Source organism: Staurois parvus, unplaced genomic scaffold, assembly GCF_062004578.1.
Source record: "Staurois parvus isolate SC_StPar_1 unplaced genomic scaffold, SC_StPar_1.0 ptg000068l, whole genome shotgun sequence".
NCBI lineage: Eukaryota > Metazoa > Chordata > Amphibia > Anura > Ranidae > Staurois > Staurois parvus.
In genome coordinates, this window is record NW_028317864.1 from 5,074,476 (window position 1) to 5,096,283 (window position 21,808).

The following is a 21,808-nucleotide window of genomic DNA, read 5'->3' on the forward strand; positions in this document are numbered from 1 at the left end:
TTGGTATCAATAGGCATGTTTTATTTTATTTAAGATAGTGTGGAAGGATTTGCTTTTTTTAAATTACTGTGTCCTTTTCGGGGAGATTTCCCTTTTCTTCCTGTCAAGACAGGAAATCTCTTTCAACAGTGACAGACTAAAACATCACTCATTTCAGTGCTTCTATTGCTGTATGTGCTTCCCTGTCCTTGTGACAACAGCACCCTGCATTTCTTAAACAGGGGTCATAGGGACAGAAAGGGAAAGGAACAGAATCAAAGGGCAACCTCTCCAAATGGGGACAAACCAAAAACATGGCAAACATGTTAACTCTTCACACTCTGATCAAACCAAATAAAAAATTTGGCTGGAGTTAGCGTTTAAGAATTGTTCAATCATATTCAAGCTGCCTTGGAAAATAAGAAAAACATATGGTTAGAGTCTGCGACAAAGAACTCTTATTTCAGATATGTTGTAGATGAGAATAATGCAGCTCCAGTAATTTTAATAATATTAGGAAGAGTTTAAACACTGAAAAAGCTAGCCTTTTATTTAGCTCTGCTCTATGGACTTTTACTTGGTGAGAGCACCTCGGTCTTCTTCTGTCAAAGCCTTCTTAGAGTCATCCACATAAGATACCCAACTGAGGGCAATCACCTGGCAAGAGACAGCTTGTGGTCAGGCAAGGGGCAATGTTGGCTGTCTGGTTCAGCCTACTGAATCCACAGATCTCACAAGCATGACCATGTTTTCTATTATTGTCAAAATGTTGTCTTTTTCCAATACATCTAGAGGGTTATAAGAAGGCTCTAAATAGTCAACAATGAAAGAATGTAATGGGTTAATAGTAAAAAGAACCCTTATTTCTTGATACAAATGTTCTAATATACCTACCATGGACCATTAATGTGAAGAGTCTCTCCATAAAGCCAGCTGGATTCTCTGCCACGCACACATAGCTGTCTATATCCGAGACCTGCACTAAGTGGATCTGTGAAAATAAAGAACAGTCATATTGTCTATTGAAGTCAAAGATCTCTGCATGCTTATACTTTGGTATTGTGTTTCATTGTTTTAGGGCTTGTCCCCATTGAGTCTGGGGCTTATCAAAGAAAATATGTCATGGTAGACTTGAATACCTCTGAAAGAAAATGGAGAATATGCTTATGAACCACCTCTTAAACACATTTGAGAAGGCTGTGCTGACAAGTTTGTTTTAATGAGTGGCCTTTACCTGCAGCCGTTTCCCCTCATCTAGGATCTCGTACTGGTCACTGGTGGATAGTGTCAGACCATTCCTCAGCCAGGTGATTGTAGGTGCAGGAGAACCTGTTGCCTCACACACAAGTTCTGCAGTTTGATTGTATACAACAGACACCTCTTGTATTATTCCATCCACTTCTCCAAGGATGATAGGAGGAGCTGAAAGGTGAATACAACATGGCAGTATGGAGTTAGGATATGCAGGACAGACCTGTTTTTGGCTTTTGTATATGCAATATGTATCTGAAATACTAAGATATACTGGAATCAGGCAATTTTTATTAACCAAGTTTTCAAGAACACTTCACATACCTTGCACTTGATTTTATATCAAGCAATAGAGGAATATACAAATTGTGTACATAAAAGATATGCCTTTAAGATTGTGCAGCCCACAAAAGATGTCCATTATACACCAAAAGAAAAAGTTACCGTAAACACTACCCATTTAAGCAGAACCATAGTTATTAGCTTTGGTACTCCTACAGTATCCCTGCTACTCAGCACATTTTTCATAGTCTTCACCTAAGCATCACTTTTCAACATCCAACTTCCTCACTCTGAGATTTCAAGGGATGAGATGATTCATTAGAGTCAAGCCAAAAGGACCATATTTTTTGGAATTTGTTTAAGGCACCTAAAGTTTATAAGTATACATTTAAAGGTTGACGTTAAGTGCTTCACAGCATTGGTTGTAGGTAGGAGGTGTAGGCAAAATCAATTTCTGTAGTATGAGTTTACAAGCTAAATACAGGGATCTTGTCCACAAATGCATTTTGTCTGGAAGTGAATCCTCTTGAAAAATTCCCAAGAGGGCAAATTTGGGATCTAACAACACCTGGGTAGAGCAAAGGGAATTAGGAGTTGCAAATATAGACACCCAGTAGCTATGGAGTTCAGGACACCACCATAACATAAGGTAAGCTGCCACCACCGATCCCCACTGACCTGCCAGCCTCCGCAGGGCCCTCCTCACTAGCCCTGTGTCCATCCCTGACCACCAGGAACCAGCTCAGGCCCACTGATCGCTGCCCAGCCCATACATTGGTTCTGGGCCCACCCCTGGACACCCTGCACCTAGATACCGGGCACCCAGCTACCACCCCTGGACACCCAGCACCCTGCTACCGGGCACCCAGCTACCACCCCTGGACACCCAGCACCCAGCTACCGGGCACCCAGCTACCACCCCTGGACACCCAGCTACCGGGCACCCAGCTACCACCCCTGGACACCCAGCACCCTGCTACCGGGCACCCAGCTACCGGGCACCCAGCTACCACCCCTGGACACCCAGCTACCGGGCACCCAGCTACCACCCCTGGACACCCAGCTACCGGGCACCCAGCTACCACCCCTGGACACCCAGCACCCAGCTACCGGGCGCCCAGCTACCACCTCTTGACACCCAACTCCCGGACCACCCAGCGAATTGAGACGTCGCCCAGCGAATCACCCGGACCACCCAGCGAATCTACAGTCACCGAGCCGCCAGCATCACCAGACGCCGTGCCTATCAGCGCCCCGAGACAACGCACCCTACGACCACTCCACTCGCCGATCCACTGGACCCACTGAGGACCCCTCGGACACCAGCATACTGCACCCACAGATTGCAGCCAGCCAGCTGCTGCCCTTTACTCCCACTCTCCCCCTACAGAAAGACTCTAGTGGACTCCACGGTGATACAGACTCTCCACATCACCTCGCCCTGACCCGTATCCCTTCACCTCCCCTGACCCGAACAGCACTGCACTCACCCCAGCATGCCACCTGCACTTCTCCTCCTGGTTTTCCTCTCCTCCATCCCAAAAATCGCCTCCCTCTACCCGCCCACCCCCCCAAAACAGCTCTACATTGCCCCTTCACTACTGCCCTCTCCCCACTATGGCACTCACCACCTCCTCCTGGTACTCCACTCCCCGGTCGTCCCACGTGCCACCACAACCAGACCCACACGCTCCTGCACCTCCCATTCCCATGCTACCCTTCTCACCCTTCTCCTATCCGCTGGGGACATCTCCCCGAACCCTGGCCCCTCACCACCTCCCCCCCCCCTCCAGGAACCCCCTCTCCAGGGACCCCCCTGCTCCCGCCAGCCGCCGCAACCCCCTCAACCTCATACCTGTGCACCTCCTCCCTGCATCCATCCCCCCTCTCTCGGTTGCACTTCTGAACGCCCGTTCGGTTTGCAACAAACTAACTGCCATCCATGACCTCTTTATCTCCCGCTCCCTCAACCTCCTAGCCATCACCGAAACCTGGGTACAGGCCACTGACTCTACCTCCCCTGCGGCACTCTCCCATGGAGGTCTCGTCTGGTCCCATTCACCTAGACTGAGCGGTCACAAAGGTGGTGGTGTCGACCTGCTCCTATCACCACTGAGCACCTTCCAGGTCCTCCCTAACCCCCCCTCCCTAACCTTCTCCTCCTTCGAGGCTCACTGCATCCGGCTCTTCTCACCCACCCCAAGGATAGCAGTGATCTACAGGCCCCCCGGATCCATAGCCCGCTTCCTGGATGACTTTGCCGCCTGGCTTCCCTTCTTCCTCTCCTCTGAGCTCCCCACCATCATCCTCGGAGACTTCAACATCCCCATCAATGACAACACCCCAGCTACCTCCCAACTCCTCCACCTAACCTCCTCCTTCGCGCTCACACAATACACTCAATCCTCCACCCACATCAATGGGAACACCCTGGACCTAGGATACGGATAACGTTCCGTAAGGGCATTAAATGGCAACAGTACATCATTATCATATAGTTGATGAAGGAACATACCAGCTCTTTTCCAGTGGTCAAACCCATCTAGTTTTTCTAATTCTGGTAAGAAGGGACTATTCCAAATCGGCATATATTTTGTATAGCCTTTATGCATGGTAAGGCCTTGTATCATGGTCCACAAGTTATGTATCAAGTAAAAGTAGGGAAGTTGCATTTAGCATGAAAGTGCTGTGCCACTAAATACCAAGATATACTTAAAGGCTTGTTGGCTTTAGGCAACCCAGACTTAGAATGTTTCAAAACAAGGGCTGGATCTGTTTCTAAATGTACAACCCCTCCTCATCAGGTTTAATGCAGCATTATAGCAATGGGGAGGAGGCCTACAATAAATAAGGGGTCCTTGTTTTGAGAAATATCCTAACACATATTCAGGGATTCTATGATGTATCTTCTATGTCCGGTTCGTCTCTCCCTGCTGCTGGTCCCCCAACCGCTTTTGCCTGCTGGAAAAATTACAGCAGGGGAGTGCTATGTGTTTCATGCACAGGAGCAACTGTCAAAAGGCAACTGCTCCTGTGCAGACTGACACTTGCTGAGAGTAATACAGTACAGTGTTACTATGTAGTTACTATTTCATTCGTAAGTAGATCAATGGTGTGACCTTTCAAATTACACCTTTTAAATAAAACTTACAAGTAAAAAAAAAAAAACTGAAATGCTGGGATGTGTTTCTGACAGCTATAAGTACAAAGAAAGTGGCTTGGATAAACTGTGAAACATCTTCAGCATTACAGAAAAAGTCCAGTTGAATATGACTATCTACTACTAGCTATACCTTTATGAATGAGAACCTTCACAAACAAAAGATAAACATACAAATAGAATATATTCCTATTTAAACCCTTATTAACTATTAATTATCCTAATCAGTCCTAATTAACGCATCCTCTCTATTTCCTTCTGATTCTATTTTTTTCATCATTCATAATTTTTTTTGTACATTGCATTAAAAAATGCAAAATTAAAACACAAAAACAAAAAAAATGATTGTCCAATTATCAGGTCCACAGTGGAAATGTAAAATTGCTCCATTTGGCAAACGGGACTATACTTTTTATGAATCTTTTGAGAAGTAAATATTAACTCTGCAAAAGCGAACATTGTCTACTAAATCAACCTTAGTGTTTCTTGCCATGTTTCAGATGATATTAGGTGTCTGTTTATTGTATACCCTACTGTAAAGCACTATGGAATATTCTATGTAGGTAAAAGCTAATAATAAAATCTTTACGGGAGTGAGATGGTACAGCAATTCTTTCATAGCATTCATCTACTAAAATTACTCACTGAGAACAACAAGGTCATAATGCAGTCTGTCCTCCCCTGCTTCATTAGAAGCCTCGCAAGTGTATTTCCCAGCATGCTCTACCCGGGACATGGGTATCTGTAAGACTCGGCCCTCTAAAATGGAAATAAAACAGAACTGAATATATTTAGGAGCATTATATGAAAAGCAAACAGTATACTAAAGTATATCTGAAACCAAAACTGTTTATGTTTTGGACAGAGAAATAGTTTATGTTCCTGTCAATTTCTTTGCCCTCTAGGGGAGAATTATCTTCATTTCCCATCGCATGGACACAACAGAAAGTATGACAAAACACCCCCAATATAAAGTAAATCCCCTCTTAGGCATTTGTTGCCAGAGCACGTGCCGCCATTGGAATAATTACCTTCTATTCATTTTTTGGGGAAAGCTCAAAAGTTGGATGTTCCCATACTTTTTGTACCACTGACAATGATCACCAAGTCATACAGAGAAAATGAATCTACCCAAAGGTGACACAGAGAGCAATTTAAAAATATGACAGAGGTATGCTATCCAAAAAAAATGTTGCACTTTAAAAGGAAATCTCTCCAGAATGCCAGCTCACTTACCCAGCAGCACCAGAACTCCATCAGAAGGAGTAATGGGCTGTCCATCCTTGTACCAGGTCAGGGTGGGTGGAGGGATTGCATTGGTGTCACAGTATAAAGAGATCGGATTGGAAGCAACAACCTCCCTGTGTTCTGTCACCTCCTCTTCCTCATCCTCTCGATACGCCAATTCTAAAGCAGCGCTGGGGCTCCCTGGTTTGTGGAATATTGGGGGTACTAAGAGGGAACAAGAACAAGTGAAAAAAAATCCATTTAAACATTGTTTCAGTCATACACAAACAAAAATAGGTAAGCCAGGTTAGCTAGTTCTGACTATATTAAAGGACTCCTGTATGGTTAGAAATATGCCACTGCCTACCACTCCTATAAAGGCAGCCATAAGGAATCATTACACACACAGCATCTGCTTCCAGCTGGCCACCGATGGGTAGAATTTCGAATGAAAATTATTTGGAAAATAATGTTCTAAGAAAGTTCATTCATCTTTATAATCATAGGAGGGCTCAAATCAACTTTCCTTTTCAACAGCCGTGATAATTCAAAGAAGCAGGATAGAAAATTTTTCTCAAACTAACAAATTTCTAACAGTGTATGTGGTTTTCATTCACTAAAGTCCATTCTTTACAAAATCAAATGTTAGGCCCCTTTTACATGAAGGGTCCTATAGATGGTCTGTATATCCCTATGGGCTGGTGGGTGTAAACAGACTTGTGTCCATTTACACCCACCTACCTCCAATTCAGTCTGGTCCAATTAAAAATAACGGAAGGGGATCTGTCCACCTCTGTCTAGGAGAATCTGATCGAAGGGTAGTCAGGTGTAAATGGACTGTAAATGGACAGCAGAGTCCATTTACTCCCAGCTGCCCATAGAGTTGTCTGTGTCCGCCCAGAATAAAGTGAGCAGGCATGGACAAGTCATCCTCCTGCTTTGCTCTGATCAGCAAAGGATCTCTGAGAAGATCCCCTACTGATTGGGATAGAGTCCACTCTGTGTGGAAGGGCCTTTAAAGCAAAGAAAATCTTTTGAACGACAAATAAATGTAATAGTAAATAGTAATTGCAGTGTCTAGTCTTCATCTCTCTCTAATGGTTAATCTGCATATCTCTACATTTCATACATTAACTGACACTTTATACTATGGACAAACGCTAAACATGTAACCATTGTTGAAATCTGGATTGCTGGAGACAACACAGACAGCATGATGCTGGATTTATGAGCTCTATGATGACTAGGAGGTTCTGTGCAGGAGCCATGGTTAATCATGATCCTAGAACCACCCAAAGAATGTGATCTGTGCAGACACTGAGTGGAAGACAGCACACAGTGTATAGGCATGGCTTTGTTCATATCACAGACTGAACTGCGCCAGAACACTCAACAGGTAGACAGTGTTGTGGCATGCTACCATAAATTCATAAAGTTCAACAAACTGGCAGAAACAATAGGTATGTTATACTTTTATTCAATGTATTTGAAAAAACGAAGGACACAACTATATTGAACAATGTTACTGAGAGCCAAGGGCGCATATTGGTATTTTGGGTTTAAAGAGATTTTAAAGTGGAACTTTACTCATAACAACTTAATAAAAAATAGTTAGCAATCGTTAGCAAGGAACATACATCCCACATTAATAATTATGCTACCAAAAGCAGTGTGCGCTGTATATTGCCTCCAGTATTGTTCTGGTTTCTTCTTGCTGGAGGCTGCCATTTTACTGAAGCCCAGAGCCCCTGAGCAGCAGTAAATCTTTAGGCTGTCAGCAGATCTGAGACAGTGTATTACTGGATTTTATATAGGCACTTATTTTTAATATTTTACATAGCTATACCTGCAAAAGGGGCCACCCTGCAGTGATCTGGCAGGACTTAATGTTCTGACTAAAGTTCCACTTTAGGGAAAGATCAGCATGACTAGCAATATATATATATATCAATTCATAATAAGTGTATCCACAAGGGTAGCTGGCTGAGCAACACAAACCTTGAACATTGACATAGAATTCTCTTTCATCCTCGCCAGCAACATTAGTGGCCACGCAGGTGTAACGCCCGGAGTCGCTCACTCGGATAGGCTGGATCTGCAGTACATGTCCATCTCCAATGATCTGCACTGAGCCAGAACTTTCCAGAAGCTGAAAATATGTACCACATGTGGGTGAAACAACAAAGCACAAATAATATTAAAAAATGTAAATGCTATAAAAATCTGCAAAGTTCATCTACAAATCACTATTTCCAGACATGCACAAATAATGCCAAGATTTATCAGTATTTGCTAATGAAAAAGTCTCACTTCCAGAAGCCAGAAGAGCAGCTAATATGCAAATTGATCAGTTCCCAAACCAAGTACCCAATGTAATACGGTGTTTGTGGCTGCTCTATTTTGAAGACCTGTTGGGAGTCCTCCAAATAGTCTTCAGGCCATCACCTGAAGCACAAGTGGTAATTATATTGAATGTTCCTTTTTCTGGATTTTTGCCAACCAGCTATCTTCACATAAAACACAATGGCGCAGTGATGTGACCAATAATTGGAAATGGTAAACAATGGAAATGGGAGGGTGGCATTTGATTTGAAATGTATTCAGCATTTGAATTACATATTGTTGCAGTAAATTCATCCATTTCTTACCTGTCCATCTTTGTACCAGTGGAGACTTGGCTTTGGCACAGCCCATGATTCACATTGGAGGGTGAGACTGCTGTTTACTCTGGTCTTCACTTCTGTTACAGCAATATTACCTGCAGAGTTATCCTTTGTGATCTGTGGGGGAACTAAAGGGAAGAGTCAGGATGAGAATGACAGTTCATATAGTATTTTGGCTGGCTGGTGGGCTGTATATGAAATGACACAATTATACCAACTGTTAGGCACTCTCTACATCTGGAATTCCTTTTCTCTAATCAGATCCTAATTGAGAAAATCATCTTAGTCACTACAGATTGTGACACATTTGGTGCTTTGGGAACTTCTTTATTTGAAAAAGGCTTCTACTATAAAGAAAACATATATGATTGTAAGCTATTGCTCTAATGCTAAATAGAGTTTGACTTCACTGTTAATAGGCTTTTTTTACAATACACACCCTTTTCTATCCACTCTTCTAGATGACAGATCCAAAAACACAGCAGCCCAATCCGACTCTGAATTTAAAGGGAGTACTTGGGAAAAACATTTCTCTCTTTTCGAGTGAGTTGTTATTAAAGCATCTCTAAAGGAATTTTTTTTTAAAAAGAACATATTATACTCACCTTCTCTGTGTAATGGTATTACACAAAGTGTCCCAAACCTCCTCTTCTGGAGTCCCCTGCCACCGATTTTGGCTCCTTCTCTTCTGGATCTGCCCCCATAAAAAAGCTGCTTGCTATGGGGGGCAGACATGCAGGCTTGCTCCCAGGCTGGGTTGTGTGCGTCCATAGACACACACAGCTCAGCCCCGTCCCTCACTCTCTGCTCACAGTATTTGACTTAACTGCAGCAGTGAGAAGACTGACTCCTTTCATCACGTTTTCATAGTCATGTTATTCCCCAATACTCACCAGCAGTGCAGTGCACGCTCCTGGCAATTCTGTCTCTAATACCAGGGTATCTGTCCCTAATATATATCGGACTCTCGGGCTCTGTGTAATGACATCCCCTACAAATATGCTCTGTCACTGCACCAGCTGCCAACTTCCCACACAAGGCTGTCATACCCCATGCCTTGCAGACAAATTAAATCCACACTATGGCCACTTTAGCAACTCTGGAATTCTAGCCACCCTGAGTAGTACTCTACAACGGGGGCTATACACTTCCCACGATTTAGAACATTAATAAATCAAAGGACACACTGATGATCAGAAAGATAAACTTTATCAACCTTGATTAGGAGGTTAAGGATTTGTTAATAGAGTTTTGTTTAAATTAAATTTCTTTTTTTTTACAACTTGGTAAATAGTTAAGGCATACAAAGGAGTGAAGGGGGAAACTAAGTGCCAATTTTAGAGCTCTATGCCACGATTTGTCCTGATGTTACTGGGACTGAAAGTGGGGGGAAATGTAAAATGTTGGAGTTATCAGAGCAGAAATATTTGGGGGCAACATCTGCTCTGATGAGAAGATTTAGATAACTTTGGAGAGATTATCCTCTTTTCTCCAGGATGTGGCTACAGGACAGGATGTGAAGGGAAATCTAATGAATGGGATATGGTATGTAGGTGGCAGAAAGAAAAAAAACGCCAAGGTTTTTAGCCATCTACTCTATTCAAAATGGAAAAATGCCTTTAGATTTACTTATCTGTCATAAAATTTCAAAAGAAGTGTTCGTTGTTGAATCCAGGTGGTTATGTGAACTACGGTTGTCTGAGTAGCAAGTGAATTTGTCATGATATGCTTTCTGCGTATCTGTTTAATATAGGAGCTTCTCTATAATATAGGAGCTTCTTCTAGCATTCCAATATCAAAGGCTGATGATGAATAAAATCATAAACATCTGAAATCTTACCTGTAAACCTACATTTAAATGAAAAAAAAAATGAATATAAAAAATCTGGTGCATCAAACCAAACCACACCCCTTCCCACAAAGCCCCACCCCCCTTTCCTGTTGAGAAGCAAGAGCTTGAGTTTCTGCCGACCAGAGGTAGGGGGAAAGGTCAAATGTGTTTCGTACCTAGCCGTTATGAACCTTTACATTTCCAAACTCAACTTTTTTTGTAAATCATTTCAAACTGTTTATTAACAGAATAAAAATGTAAAGAATTTCAAGAAACAAAAACGGACAAATTATGTGATGTGAAATATGTTGTACTGAATACAGGTTAACAGTTACTTACTAAATACTTTGACTTCATAATTCCTTATGGCTTCTCCTATCTCATTGGTCACTATACAGGTATATTGTCCAGCATCTTCTTGCCTGGCATTGAGGATTTGTAGCCCATGACCTCCTAGAATGGAACAAAATACAAACCATACAGTTTAATTATCACTTGCTTTGTCTATTCATTGTCCATCGAGAATAAAATGACTTTTCTACCAGAGCCATTTTTGCACACATTAAAATACACATTTTATATTACGGTAATTAATTCCTCCAAATATTATATATTTCACACAAACACAATATATTACCAAAAGTTACCATTGAAAAGGTGAGGTTATGATGAGTAAATTGATACCAAACTTGTCAAGACTTAAAATTTCACAAGCCCAGTAAAACTGCAACACATTTCAGTACCCAAAATTGTCCACAGATGATGCTCTAAAAGTCTTTAGATTTAAATTAAAATTTTTTTAATTTATTGTTACTTAAATTTTTTTTGCTTTCATATAGAAGGATGGGGAAAAGGGGGGAATTAGTGATCGGGCAGCTCTACAAACACCTAAACCACTTCCACCAGAAAGCCAACAGTCAGCTTAACACTAGTCATCACAGTCCTGGCTATAGCCAGAAAATCTTGCCAGATACTGCAAAATACCCAGATTTCTGTTTGGCTACGAATGGTCAAATACAGCTTTTTGTAAAAGCTCTTGCAATGATATTTCACAGCAAGGTTGGGAGAGCCTTTTCATTAAATTTATGGGAAACGATATATTAGATATTCTAAAAATCCTCTTATTTTAATAGGTTATGTATTGGTTATGCACCTTTGGTTCTCTTAAATGATAAAAAAAATTTGGACAGAGTTGGTGAAGATTAAAACCTATTTCAGGTTGTTAATGTCTGACTGTATCCCTAATGGAGAAAATTTTCCTTTACCTTCTGTCCCAGTGAAAGAGGCCACTGAGCCGTGGATATTTTTTAATAGAGTGGGAAAGGATTAAAAAAGAGGACTGTTACCAGGTCAGGTAAGGGGAATCTTCCCAGTGGAGATCCACACATAAAGAAAAAAAAAAAACTAACTAACAGGGGTTCTCATCCTTCCCCACTCTAAATTCAAATATTTTTACTAGACGTCCATTTTAAACTACTTACCTGGAATGGTCTTCACATTGGGTGAATCTTTAAAAGGTTTCCCATTTTTTAACCAGGTAACAGTAGGAATGGGAAATCCAAGGGCCTCACAGATAAGCGACAGAGGGTTGTTAACGATAACTATAACATCTTCATTGGTCTCATCATCAAGATTGCCAGAAATGGTGGGACTCACTGCAGACACAGAAGACAACGGTCAACTCAAGAAAATAAAGCAATAAGAGCTTGTTCATTTAAGCTTTGGCAATAAAACGTGGAAGCTGATTGGTTTCTATGCAGAAGTGAGGGTGATTTTGCACTCTCCAGCTTTAGAAAATAAACCCCATACCGTCACCAGATACACATCTACATGATAGTCTTACCTAACACTGTCAACACAAAATGTTTGCTCCTCTCAGCAACAGAGTTGATGGCCAGGCAGGTGTAATGTCCAGCAGAGAAGACGCTAGCATCTTGAATGTGTAGCTCAGTGCCATCCTTAGATATCTGAATGCCATCTCCACTTTGTACTGGACTGGAATCCCGCAGCCAGGTGATATGGGGAGCTGGGCGACCTGAAGAAGAGCAAAAACTACAATTCGCACCATCCACACAGCTCTATTGCAATGTGTCACCCCAAGGATTTCATGGCATCCTCTACTAGAATACCACAAGGCCTGGACACAGGAACATCACTGCAAGCGGCAAGTGGTTTAACACAGGGTTTCTCAACCAGGGTTTCATGGAACACTAGGGTTCCTCAAGAGGTTGCTAGGGGTTCTTTGAGTAATAAGCAATTTCTGCCTTTCAGATAAGTTCCCACTAACACCAGTGATCATTTAAGCTGTCTATTTGTAAGGGGGAAAATATTCCCAATGACCACAAGTGTAAAGAGCATTCTTCTCACTGACCATCACACTAACGTATCACGAGTTATAGATATAGGGATTCCCTGAGACTGGGAAGTTATTTTAAAGATTCCTTTGTATTTAAAAGGTTGGGAAAGGCTGGTTTAACATGACATTTCAAGTCTCTTCCCCAACTATTTAAAGTTTCAAAATGAGAGGTTGTAAATGAAATGTGCAGCTTTACAAAAAAAATGGTAAAAAAGTGATGGAATTGTCAAAAAAATAGCGGAAATCAGCAAGGAAAGAGGAGCAACCTTCTTTCTCCAGCTTCTTCTTTGGATTGCAAGTCAAAAGGTGCAGTAAAAAAATAATAGGTAAAATTTTTAAATATAGTAAAATCCCAATCAATATGAATTTTGCAGACTGCTATAATAAACAAATAAAAGCAATGAAATATTAAAGAAATAAATGCTTAATTTTTTTTCTTTTAACTACTAAATAGAGAGAAAGAAGCAATATGGAAAAAAATTATGGAAAAAGTAGTGAAATTTTGATTTCAGCTTTTTATAAACAGCTTAGCGCTAATCAGACAGGGCCTGTTAAAGCATCAATATACATTTCTATCTTCAATATTACAACCATTTACCATTTCTATTGCTTAGCTATTGTGATTAGGCTTTTTTCTAGAGTATGCAAAAAACAAGTGATGAACAATGTAAAGAAAATGGCTTTAAAATTGAATTGAACAAAACAGCAAATACTTGTAAGTGAATGGAAATCCTTCCATAGTGAGAAGAAATCTCCTTTTAGATTGCTTGATTAGAACCATGTAGTAGAAAATTGCCCATGCATTATTTTTTCATTGATGCAATCAGACTACCAAAGTAATTTGAATAGTGAATTGTACTGAAATGTATGTGGGCAAAATGAGGGCAAGTATTTCTGCCAGCAGGTCATACACAATAGGGTGCCAGGTTCCTGTTATAAAGGAAAGCTGAAGGCCTAATGCCAGCCTCACCTGTAGCTCTGCAGCGAAGAACAATTGGTTGTCCCTCCGCCACTCGGTAATCTTTATCATTCTCATCATCCTCTATGGTTGGTGGAACTGTAATAATGAATGTTTGACGCTTCAGAATACATTTCAAACAGAACAGAATTAAAGCAGGGGTCAGCAGACACATTTAACACACTAAATACAGATGCCTGAAATATCCATCATAATCTGCAAAAATTATTTTGGAAATAATGTAAAACATCAATTCAAAAGCTTTCAATCTTAATAAATATTAACTGAAAACATTAGCATGCCCCTTTGTGATATTTTAAGTGTATGTAAAGCCAAAAGATTTCATTTAGTTTAGGATAGAATGTAGAAGGATTGGAACCCCACCAAGTTTTTATTGTGCGTGTACTCAATGGGGAGATTTACCCTCCCTATTTGTCATGGTGTCCAATGTCTCTGATACAGAAAATCATGGGAAATGCAACATTTTTAAGTTTAAGAATGTGAGGAAAAATTTCTTAATGGGGAAAACTGTCTAAAAGGGGATTTACCCTACTACTTTCTGCTTAGTTCAAGGAACGGGAAATGATAAGAAATTTCTTCGACAGGACACAGACAGAAAAAAAGAATCTGACGGGGGTCTCTGCTCTGTCACACTTTAGAGACGTTAGGAATTGAGAAAAACAACAAAATCATACTACTCACTGATATGGCTTCCGCACTGATCCCTCGCTGCAGCTGTCCCCCCGCTGGCTCTACACCAAGAACTAAGCAATCAAATGCCAATGGTCAGTCTTTAGCCCGTTGACAGCTGAAACAGGCCACAGGATTGCAGAACAAAGTGCACTTCTGTGACCCACTGGTGAAGTAGGGCCAAGAGAGCTTTGGCCCTACTTCTACTTTCAAACTGAAAAAAAAAATGTGATTTGGCTTTACAATCACTTAGAGTGGACCTTCTACCCCAGTAACAATAGCCGCTAATTGAAGTTGTTCCCACCCTCCTTACTGGAAATACTGGAAAATAGTGGGAAAAAAAACCTGCGGAGAAGAGGGGGGATATAATATACTTATAGTATATTATACATAGTTATATATTATATATAGTATATAATATACTTACCTGTCCCAAGACTTCCTCTCACAGTACCTAGGAGAGAGTGACGTCTTTCACCTTCTGACCAGATCCTAGGGAATGTAAAGTACTCCAAGCCTTACTGAGAAGACCATCCTGCACTAGCACAGTGCCTTTTTGCTAGATTTAGATTACACAGCATTCCCAGGGATCTTGTTGGCAGGAAGATGTCACCCCTGGAAGGTGAGTATCTATTTATCCCCTCCCCCAGATTCTATTTTGCACTTCTATTTTGCACTTTTATCCAGCATTTATGAGGGGGTGTATAATATTGAATAAACTGACATTATTTGATAAGTGTAAGGCTTGCTTTAAAATCTGTTCACAGTTTACTACATAGAAAAAGTAATACATTGTTTTTACGTGAAACATAAAAATCTGAAGATTATTATTTGAAGATTCCTAATAGAGCATGATGGAATCAATACAGCTCTGAAAAAAAAACCCAGAACAGAGCAAATATTCAACACCATTTATGGTCATTCCTTTGCTTCTCTGGGTCAGAATATTTTCTTAGCCAGAAATGTCTATAAGGGTCAATGTCCCCTTTAAGCCCCATATCTCTCTTGATACTTACGTAAGATATCCACAACAAAATCCTTTCTAGCATCTCCTGCAGGGTTTGTGACCAAACAAGCATAAACCCCGCCATCCCTGATGTCTGCATGTACCACTTTAAGGATGCGTCCACCTAATTAGTGAAAGTAAGAAGAGGTAATTAGATAATCCAGTGCGGCATAAATTCTCATACATTCTTCCACAATATTGACTTCAAAAACAGATACTATTATACAGTAACTGTCCCAATCTTAAGGCCCCTTCAACAAGGGCCAGACTCCAATTTGATCAGCAGGGGATCTGTCCGCTGATCACCCGGCGATAAGAGCAAAGCGGGCAGATTACAGCTCTGTGTTCACACAGACAGAGTCCTTTCTGCTCTATGGGCGGCCAGATGTAAACGGACTTAGTTTATACCTGACTGCCCAAGAATCCAATCAGTCTAGACGGAGGGGGAAGGGTTCCTTTACTATAAAGTCCCTTTCGCACAAAGAGAACAGCAAAATGACTGCAGCTAAAGCAGAACTTCAGACAGAACTGAAAAGTGATAGTTACACTAAGTAATGGTTTACTAGTCTGCACAGATTACAGTTTTTTTTTAAACCGGGTCAACCTGTTCCCACACCCCCCTGTTGTTACAATTGTGGAAATCATATTACATAGTTGGTAAAGTTGAATAAGGACACCAGTCCATCCAGTTAAATCTGTGTGGGTGTGTGCTTATGTCAATACCATTTCCCATATCCCTGTATATTGTGTTCGATAAGATGCCCATCTAAGAGGGTTTTTTTTAAATTATCAACAGTTCCTGGTAATACCACTGATTGTGGAAGGAAGTTCCACATCCTTATTGCTCTCACAGTAAAGAACCCTACGCAGTTTAAGGTTAAACCACTTCTTCTCAAACCTCATTGAGTGGCGGCTTGTCTTCTTAAAGTGGTTCTCCAGCTTCCGGTAAAAAATGTAAAATGCAGCAGCTACAAAAAGTGTAGCTGCTTTTAAAAAACAGCCACTCACCTGTCCTGCAATTCAGTTATAGCTGTTTTTTCCAGGGTGTCCTGTCCCAGGCACCAGCTTGCAGCTTCACAGCTGGGTGCCCACTGCGCATGCACGAATAGCGCTGCACATTGTGAATGGTCTGACAGTCTTCTAAACTGCGGGGAGGAGAACTTCTGCTTCTGATCGCCTAGGCAGTCAGAGTGGAAGTGGGAACCCATCAAAATCAGGTACTTGCTCCCCCGTTCCCATTCCTTTACCAGGAGTGTGGGTGCAGGCCTTAAAGCGGAACCTCCCCTTTTGGGTGGAGATCTGCTTTAAGCTCCCGGAGACTGAATATTTTCCCCCTTAGAATCACCATTCATTCAATTAATAATTGTATTCAATTAACAGTTGTAGGAGGTACCAGATGAAATAATCTGTCGGTATATTCTGTCTTTCCATTTTGGTCCATTTAGTGCTGCCCAAAGGCCACCCAAAGTAGGTGTTACTTTCTGATGGTTTCTGTTTGCATAGCTGACCCATGTAACACTGTCTGGGCTTGCTGACAGATCACTGTATGAGGGAATGGAGAAGTTTGTGAGAGGCTCCAGAAGGAACTGAAGGGTCAAGATGGAAAGCGCAGTGTATGCGGATACCCCTCAAAATTATTGAGAGTAAAGTATACTGATAATTTTTGTAAAACATAAAAGACATTTTAGACAATTGTGTGCTTCTACCCAGTTTGGGGAAGGCCTTTTTTGTGCCAGTTCTATAAAGACATGGTTTAAAGAGTTTGGTGTTAAGTAACTAATATGGCCTGCACGTGGCCTGACCTCAACCCCACTGAACACTGAAGTGCTCACAAATGCTAAAAAAGTAAACCTCACAAACAGGTTTTTGGTTGGATGGGCACAAATTCCTATAGGGACACCCATGTCCATGGTTTTGGAATGGGAATATAGGTGTGCTGGTTGGGTGTTCTCAAAGATTTGGCCATATCGTTTATTTTCTGGCAGTGTATGGTGCATGCGATATACTAACAACTGTAAATTTAGAAAAATCTATTTGGCTACTTTGGCAGGCACAGGCAATGTTCTTTTCCCCAGTGCAATGGGCTACCTCTATAACTACAAAGACAACCATTTATTTTTGGGATGTATTACCTGATTGAACATGGATATTCCCCTGCGGAGCAAGAGGGAGGTTGTTTCTGTACCATGTGATGGTCGGAGGAGGTATTCCAGAAGATTCACAGAGAAGAGTAAAGCTACCATGTAAAGCTGCAGACACATTGCGTGGCTCGGCCTGTGGACTTGTGATTTCTGGCGGTACTAAAATAATAATCAACATTCACTTCATTGACAATTGACTGAAAAGACTATAAAGTTGCAAAAAGACATACAGATCATGGAACCACTTTAACATACAGTATGTGATCACCATAGGCATCCAGAACCTCGGGGCCCCTCTGTGCTTAGCTAGCCACAGATATTCCAACCTATTTTAAATTTATCATTAGCTATGTAATCTTACATGATGGCCCACTGACTGGATATAAATTAAAGGGTTGCTTAAATGAGTCCTCACAATGCATAGTTGTTGGATAATCTATAAAAGATTCTACATCAGCAATGTATGTGACCTGCATAACTCTTTGCTGACCACATATTGTACAGTCTTCTTAAAGCTATACACTTTGCAATTGGATGGATCAATATCTGTACAATCTCCCTTACATTTTCCAGAATGTATGTGGACTCCCTTCCATTTCCTTCCACATGTAGCATGAAGGCCTTCCTAAACAATTCAACCAATTTGTATAAGGTCAGGCAAACCCTTGTACTTCTTATCTGTTGGCAGATCCAAAAGGACATTGTGCAATCCGATTGCAAAGGCCAAATTTCCATCACTGGACCCTGCAGGGACAGATCGATTTTATGTTTTACTGTTCCTCTGCTAGGGATAAGCTGGGTTTGCATCTGAACACAGTTGCCCATACCTGCAGGAAGTCACATGATCATATTCCCACCACACCAATGAATTGCAGGCAAGAGATACCTGTGTTACGTGCTCCATTGTTATGTGCACCTACAGGGCAGGAATCTATTGGCCATGGCTCGGGCTTGTGATATCACTGATCTACTGTGGCCACATGGCCTTATCAGGACAATGTCATTGTATTGCGACAATGTGTAAAGAAGTCTATATAAGAGGACTGTATTCCTACTGATGAATGTAAAACAAATGTGGTTAATAGCTATACTTTACAAATCCCATTATAAACTCTTGGAGCCAATTCCAACCTAGATTCTGGAATATTTTGTTTCCCCTATGCCTATGTCTTTATCCGTTAAAGGGTTTGTTACCCCAACAATTCATATTTTTGATGTGTCTGTTATAACATGTACTCATGTTGAAAGTATCCTGTTCTCTGCGCATCTCTTCCTTTGTGTGAAATATTTGGCGATTCTGCCAGTCTCCCTGTTTTCCGATTTCAAACTGACCACACTTTGCATGAGAGCACATCCTTCCCAAGGTGGTCAGTTTTCCAATGGCCAAGCCTTGTGTTGACATGCCTCCTTGCACAGCCATTAACTGGGAGGATCAGTGTATTGCGCTTTGTCCCCTGTAGACATGTCCATCTGCACAGCTCTTCACTGAGAGGATCAGTGTACTGCTATTTTTATGCCTTCTGCTGACATTCTGCTGGCAGTATGAGGGGGTTGAGGAATGTGATTATGGTACATGATAAACATGGGTGTAACATGAAACATGATCACGAAGGTGGACTAAGTCCTTAAAGCCCAAATTGTATATTTTGTTATGGATTGAATTGGGTAGAGTTAATCTCTCAGCAGGTGCGGACTGACCATTTGGAAACTGAGCAGTGCAAGTTAGTTGTGGTCACATAAACTGCTCTGTGCACACTACATGTCCCATAGTTCATAGTTGATCTTGGGAGCAAGAAAGAGAGGGTGGCATGTTCCCATGTACAGTGAGACCAACAGCAAACAAAAAGGAATTTGGAGGAGGCTGGGAGCAATAGAAGGGACTTTTCTGAGTTAAGAATACATATTAGAGAATTTAATTTAAACCAGAATTTAGTGTCACTGTAAGTGAACCTGATATTTTGTTCTGTGTGGCCAAAGCCCAGACTCATTTTAAACCCTCTCCTTCTCACCATCCTTGTTGAAAGTATATATTCTAATTCTATCTGTAAGCAAGTAATGGCACAGCCAGGGGCGGACTGACCATTTGGAAACTCGGGCACTGCCCGAGGGCCCGGGGTCAGTAGGGGGCCCCATGAGATGCCCCTGGTACCTTTTTCATAGGCTTTTTGAGTTTGGGCAAGGACACAGGGACCCCATGATCCCCTATTGCCCGGGGGCCCCATGAGTTGTCAGTCCGCCCCCGATATATACACATGCACACAAATGTTTTTTCCTTTCATTTCTAGATGTGGGTTCACATAGACTTTAAGAGTTGCTTATCATGTTCATAGCTTTGTTATGCTATTTAGGCATTTGTCACCACAAATATTGATAAGCAATAATAAGAAAGTGTTTCTGGCCACTGATTCATATTTTGCATAAGAGTAAAAGGAAAGTTTAACCCCTTACCCTACTGGCCCTGTCCTTTAAATCTAAATTCTAATACAAGGACTTACCCTGTACCGTGAGGTCATATTTAATATCGGTCTGCCCCGCTGCATTTACTGCCACACAGACATATCGGCCAGAGTGAGAAGGCAGTGCCCGGGAGATGATCAGCTGTTGCCCCTTGTTCTTCAATACCAGGTTAGGCCCACTTCCTAATGGAAAGCCATCCTTCAGCCAGGTGACTGAGGGAGCAGGCTTGCCGCTAACCACACATTCCAAAGTCACAGCGCTGTCTCGGGTGACCGCCATAGGTGCTGCAATATGGCCACTGCTACTGATTCGTGGGAGATCTTGGGAGATGGTAAAACAGAGGATAAGAATGAACATTTATCTATATTATAAAAGATTAAGGATGATCAGAATAAATAAACAGCAAACAGATGGAGAAGAACAAACTGTCATGACTGTGACAGGTTCACTTTAATTGCCAAAGATATGTGAGCTGCTATTGCAACCGCAGGGTTATTTTTCTCATTGCTTCAGCACTTAGTGCATCAATGACCTGGAACTAGTATGCAAATCTGGAGTACTTATATTTCACTGGCTGCATGCTTGTTCAGGTCATTGAGTTGTTTAGTACTATATAATAAAAAAGTTGTGATACTGAAGCTGGCAGTGAACTGAAAAAATATGTAGGCTGCTATTACTAAGCTTTCTTTTTTCCACAAATCTCCTTTGCCAAGCTGTTGTTGGAAGGTATTGAAAAGGCTTCAATACTTTGACCCACAGAAGGAGGAGAAGTATACAGATCAGGAATTCTGACTTCACAAAGCCCATACTTGTTCTGGGTCAGAGACAACTGGCATTTTCAGAAGGAGGTTGGTGATAGCAGCCTATGTATTTCAGGTTTCCCTCAATAGCAAGTCTACAATTGCAGCTTTCATATTTCTATCCTTTTAAGATTTATTCAACAAAAAACACAACATGCTACATTTTAAAGAGCTTTTTTTTATTTTATTAGGTATTTACTTGTTTCTAGAGGAAACTATAGTCTTTATAATATATTTTGAAGTATATGTCTGAAGGTGATCAGCTTAACCATTTGCCCTCCAGAGGATTTACCCCCCTTTCTGACAGGCCATTTTTGTGATACGGCCATTTTTGTGTTACTTTAACTGACAATTGCACGGTCATGCAACACTGAACATAAATGAAATTTATGTCCTTTTTTTCCCCACAAATAGCGCTTTCTATTAGTGGTATTTAATCACCTGTGCCTTTTTTTTGTGTACTAGAAGCAAAAAGACCAATAATTTAAAAAAACAAAACAATATTTTTGACTTTTTGCCAGTAAGTTTACATTATCCAGTGAAAAAAAAATGTAAAAAATCCAATTTCGTCACAAATTTAGGCCAAAATGTCTGGGGTGATCCAAGGGTTAACTGTGTGCTGTTTTACATAATATGCTGTGTGTGTTTTACTAGGGAAACAAGCTGTGCAGAGAAATACACAGCAGCATGTTATTGCTGGCAGGAGAGCGTCCTGTGTTGTTTACACACAGGTCTCTCCCCTGTCAGTGTTACATGGCGATCACCGTTTGCCGGTAGGGAATCTTCGGGACCTGGTGATTGACATCTGTAGCCACCAATGGCAGCATAGGTAGGGCGGTGCGCGCCCCCTACCTGGAAATGCAAATCACGTATACAGTATATGTGATTTTGTGCAGCCCTGCTTCCCTGTAGCAGTACTTCTGCTATAGGGTGGAGGTTAAGCGGTTAAAGTATTGTTATCTATGTGTGGTAATGCCCTACCCCAGGGACCCTTTAACAGAGCTTTA

General features: G+C 41.4%; 1 protein-coding gene across 1 annotated transcript in view; it reads right to left on the reverse strand.

Moving 5' to 3' along the window:
* Positions 1-21,808, reverse strand: part of HMCN2 (hemicentin 2) — a 331,848-nt gene that overhangs the window by 69,122 nt on the left and 240,918 nt on the right. The window contains exons 45-57 of the mRNA XM_089669045.1: positions 20,040-20,321; positions 17,536-17,703; positions 15,414-15,527; positions 13,720-13,806; positions 12,237-12,428; positions 11,875-12,048; positions 10,733-10,846; positions 8,548-8,690; positions 7,898-8,048; positions 5,909-6,124; positions 5,318-5,431; positions 1,214-1,401; positions 874-970 (exon numbers count right to left, since the gene is read on the reverse strand). Of these exons, the coding sequence (XP_089525171.1) occupies positions 874-970; positions 1,214-1,401; positions 5,318-5,431; positions 5,909-6,124; positions 7,898-8,048; positions 8,548-8,690; positions 10,733-10,846; positions 11,875-12,048; positions 12,237-12,428; positions 13,720-13,806; positions 15,414-15,527; positions 17,536-17,703; positions 20,040-20,321 (2,040 nt within the window). The remainder of the gene's footprint in view (positions 1-873; positions 971-1,213; positions 1,402-5,317; positions 5,432-5,908; positions 6,125-7,897; positions 8,049-8,547; positions 8,691-10,732; positions 10,847-11,874; positions 12,049-12,236; positions 12,429-13,719; positions 13,807-15,413; positions 15,528-17,535; positions 17,704-20,039; positions 20,322-21,808) is intronic.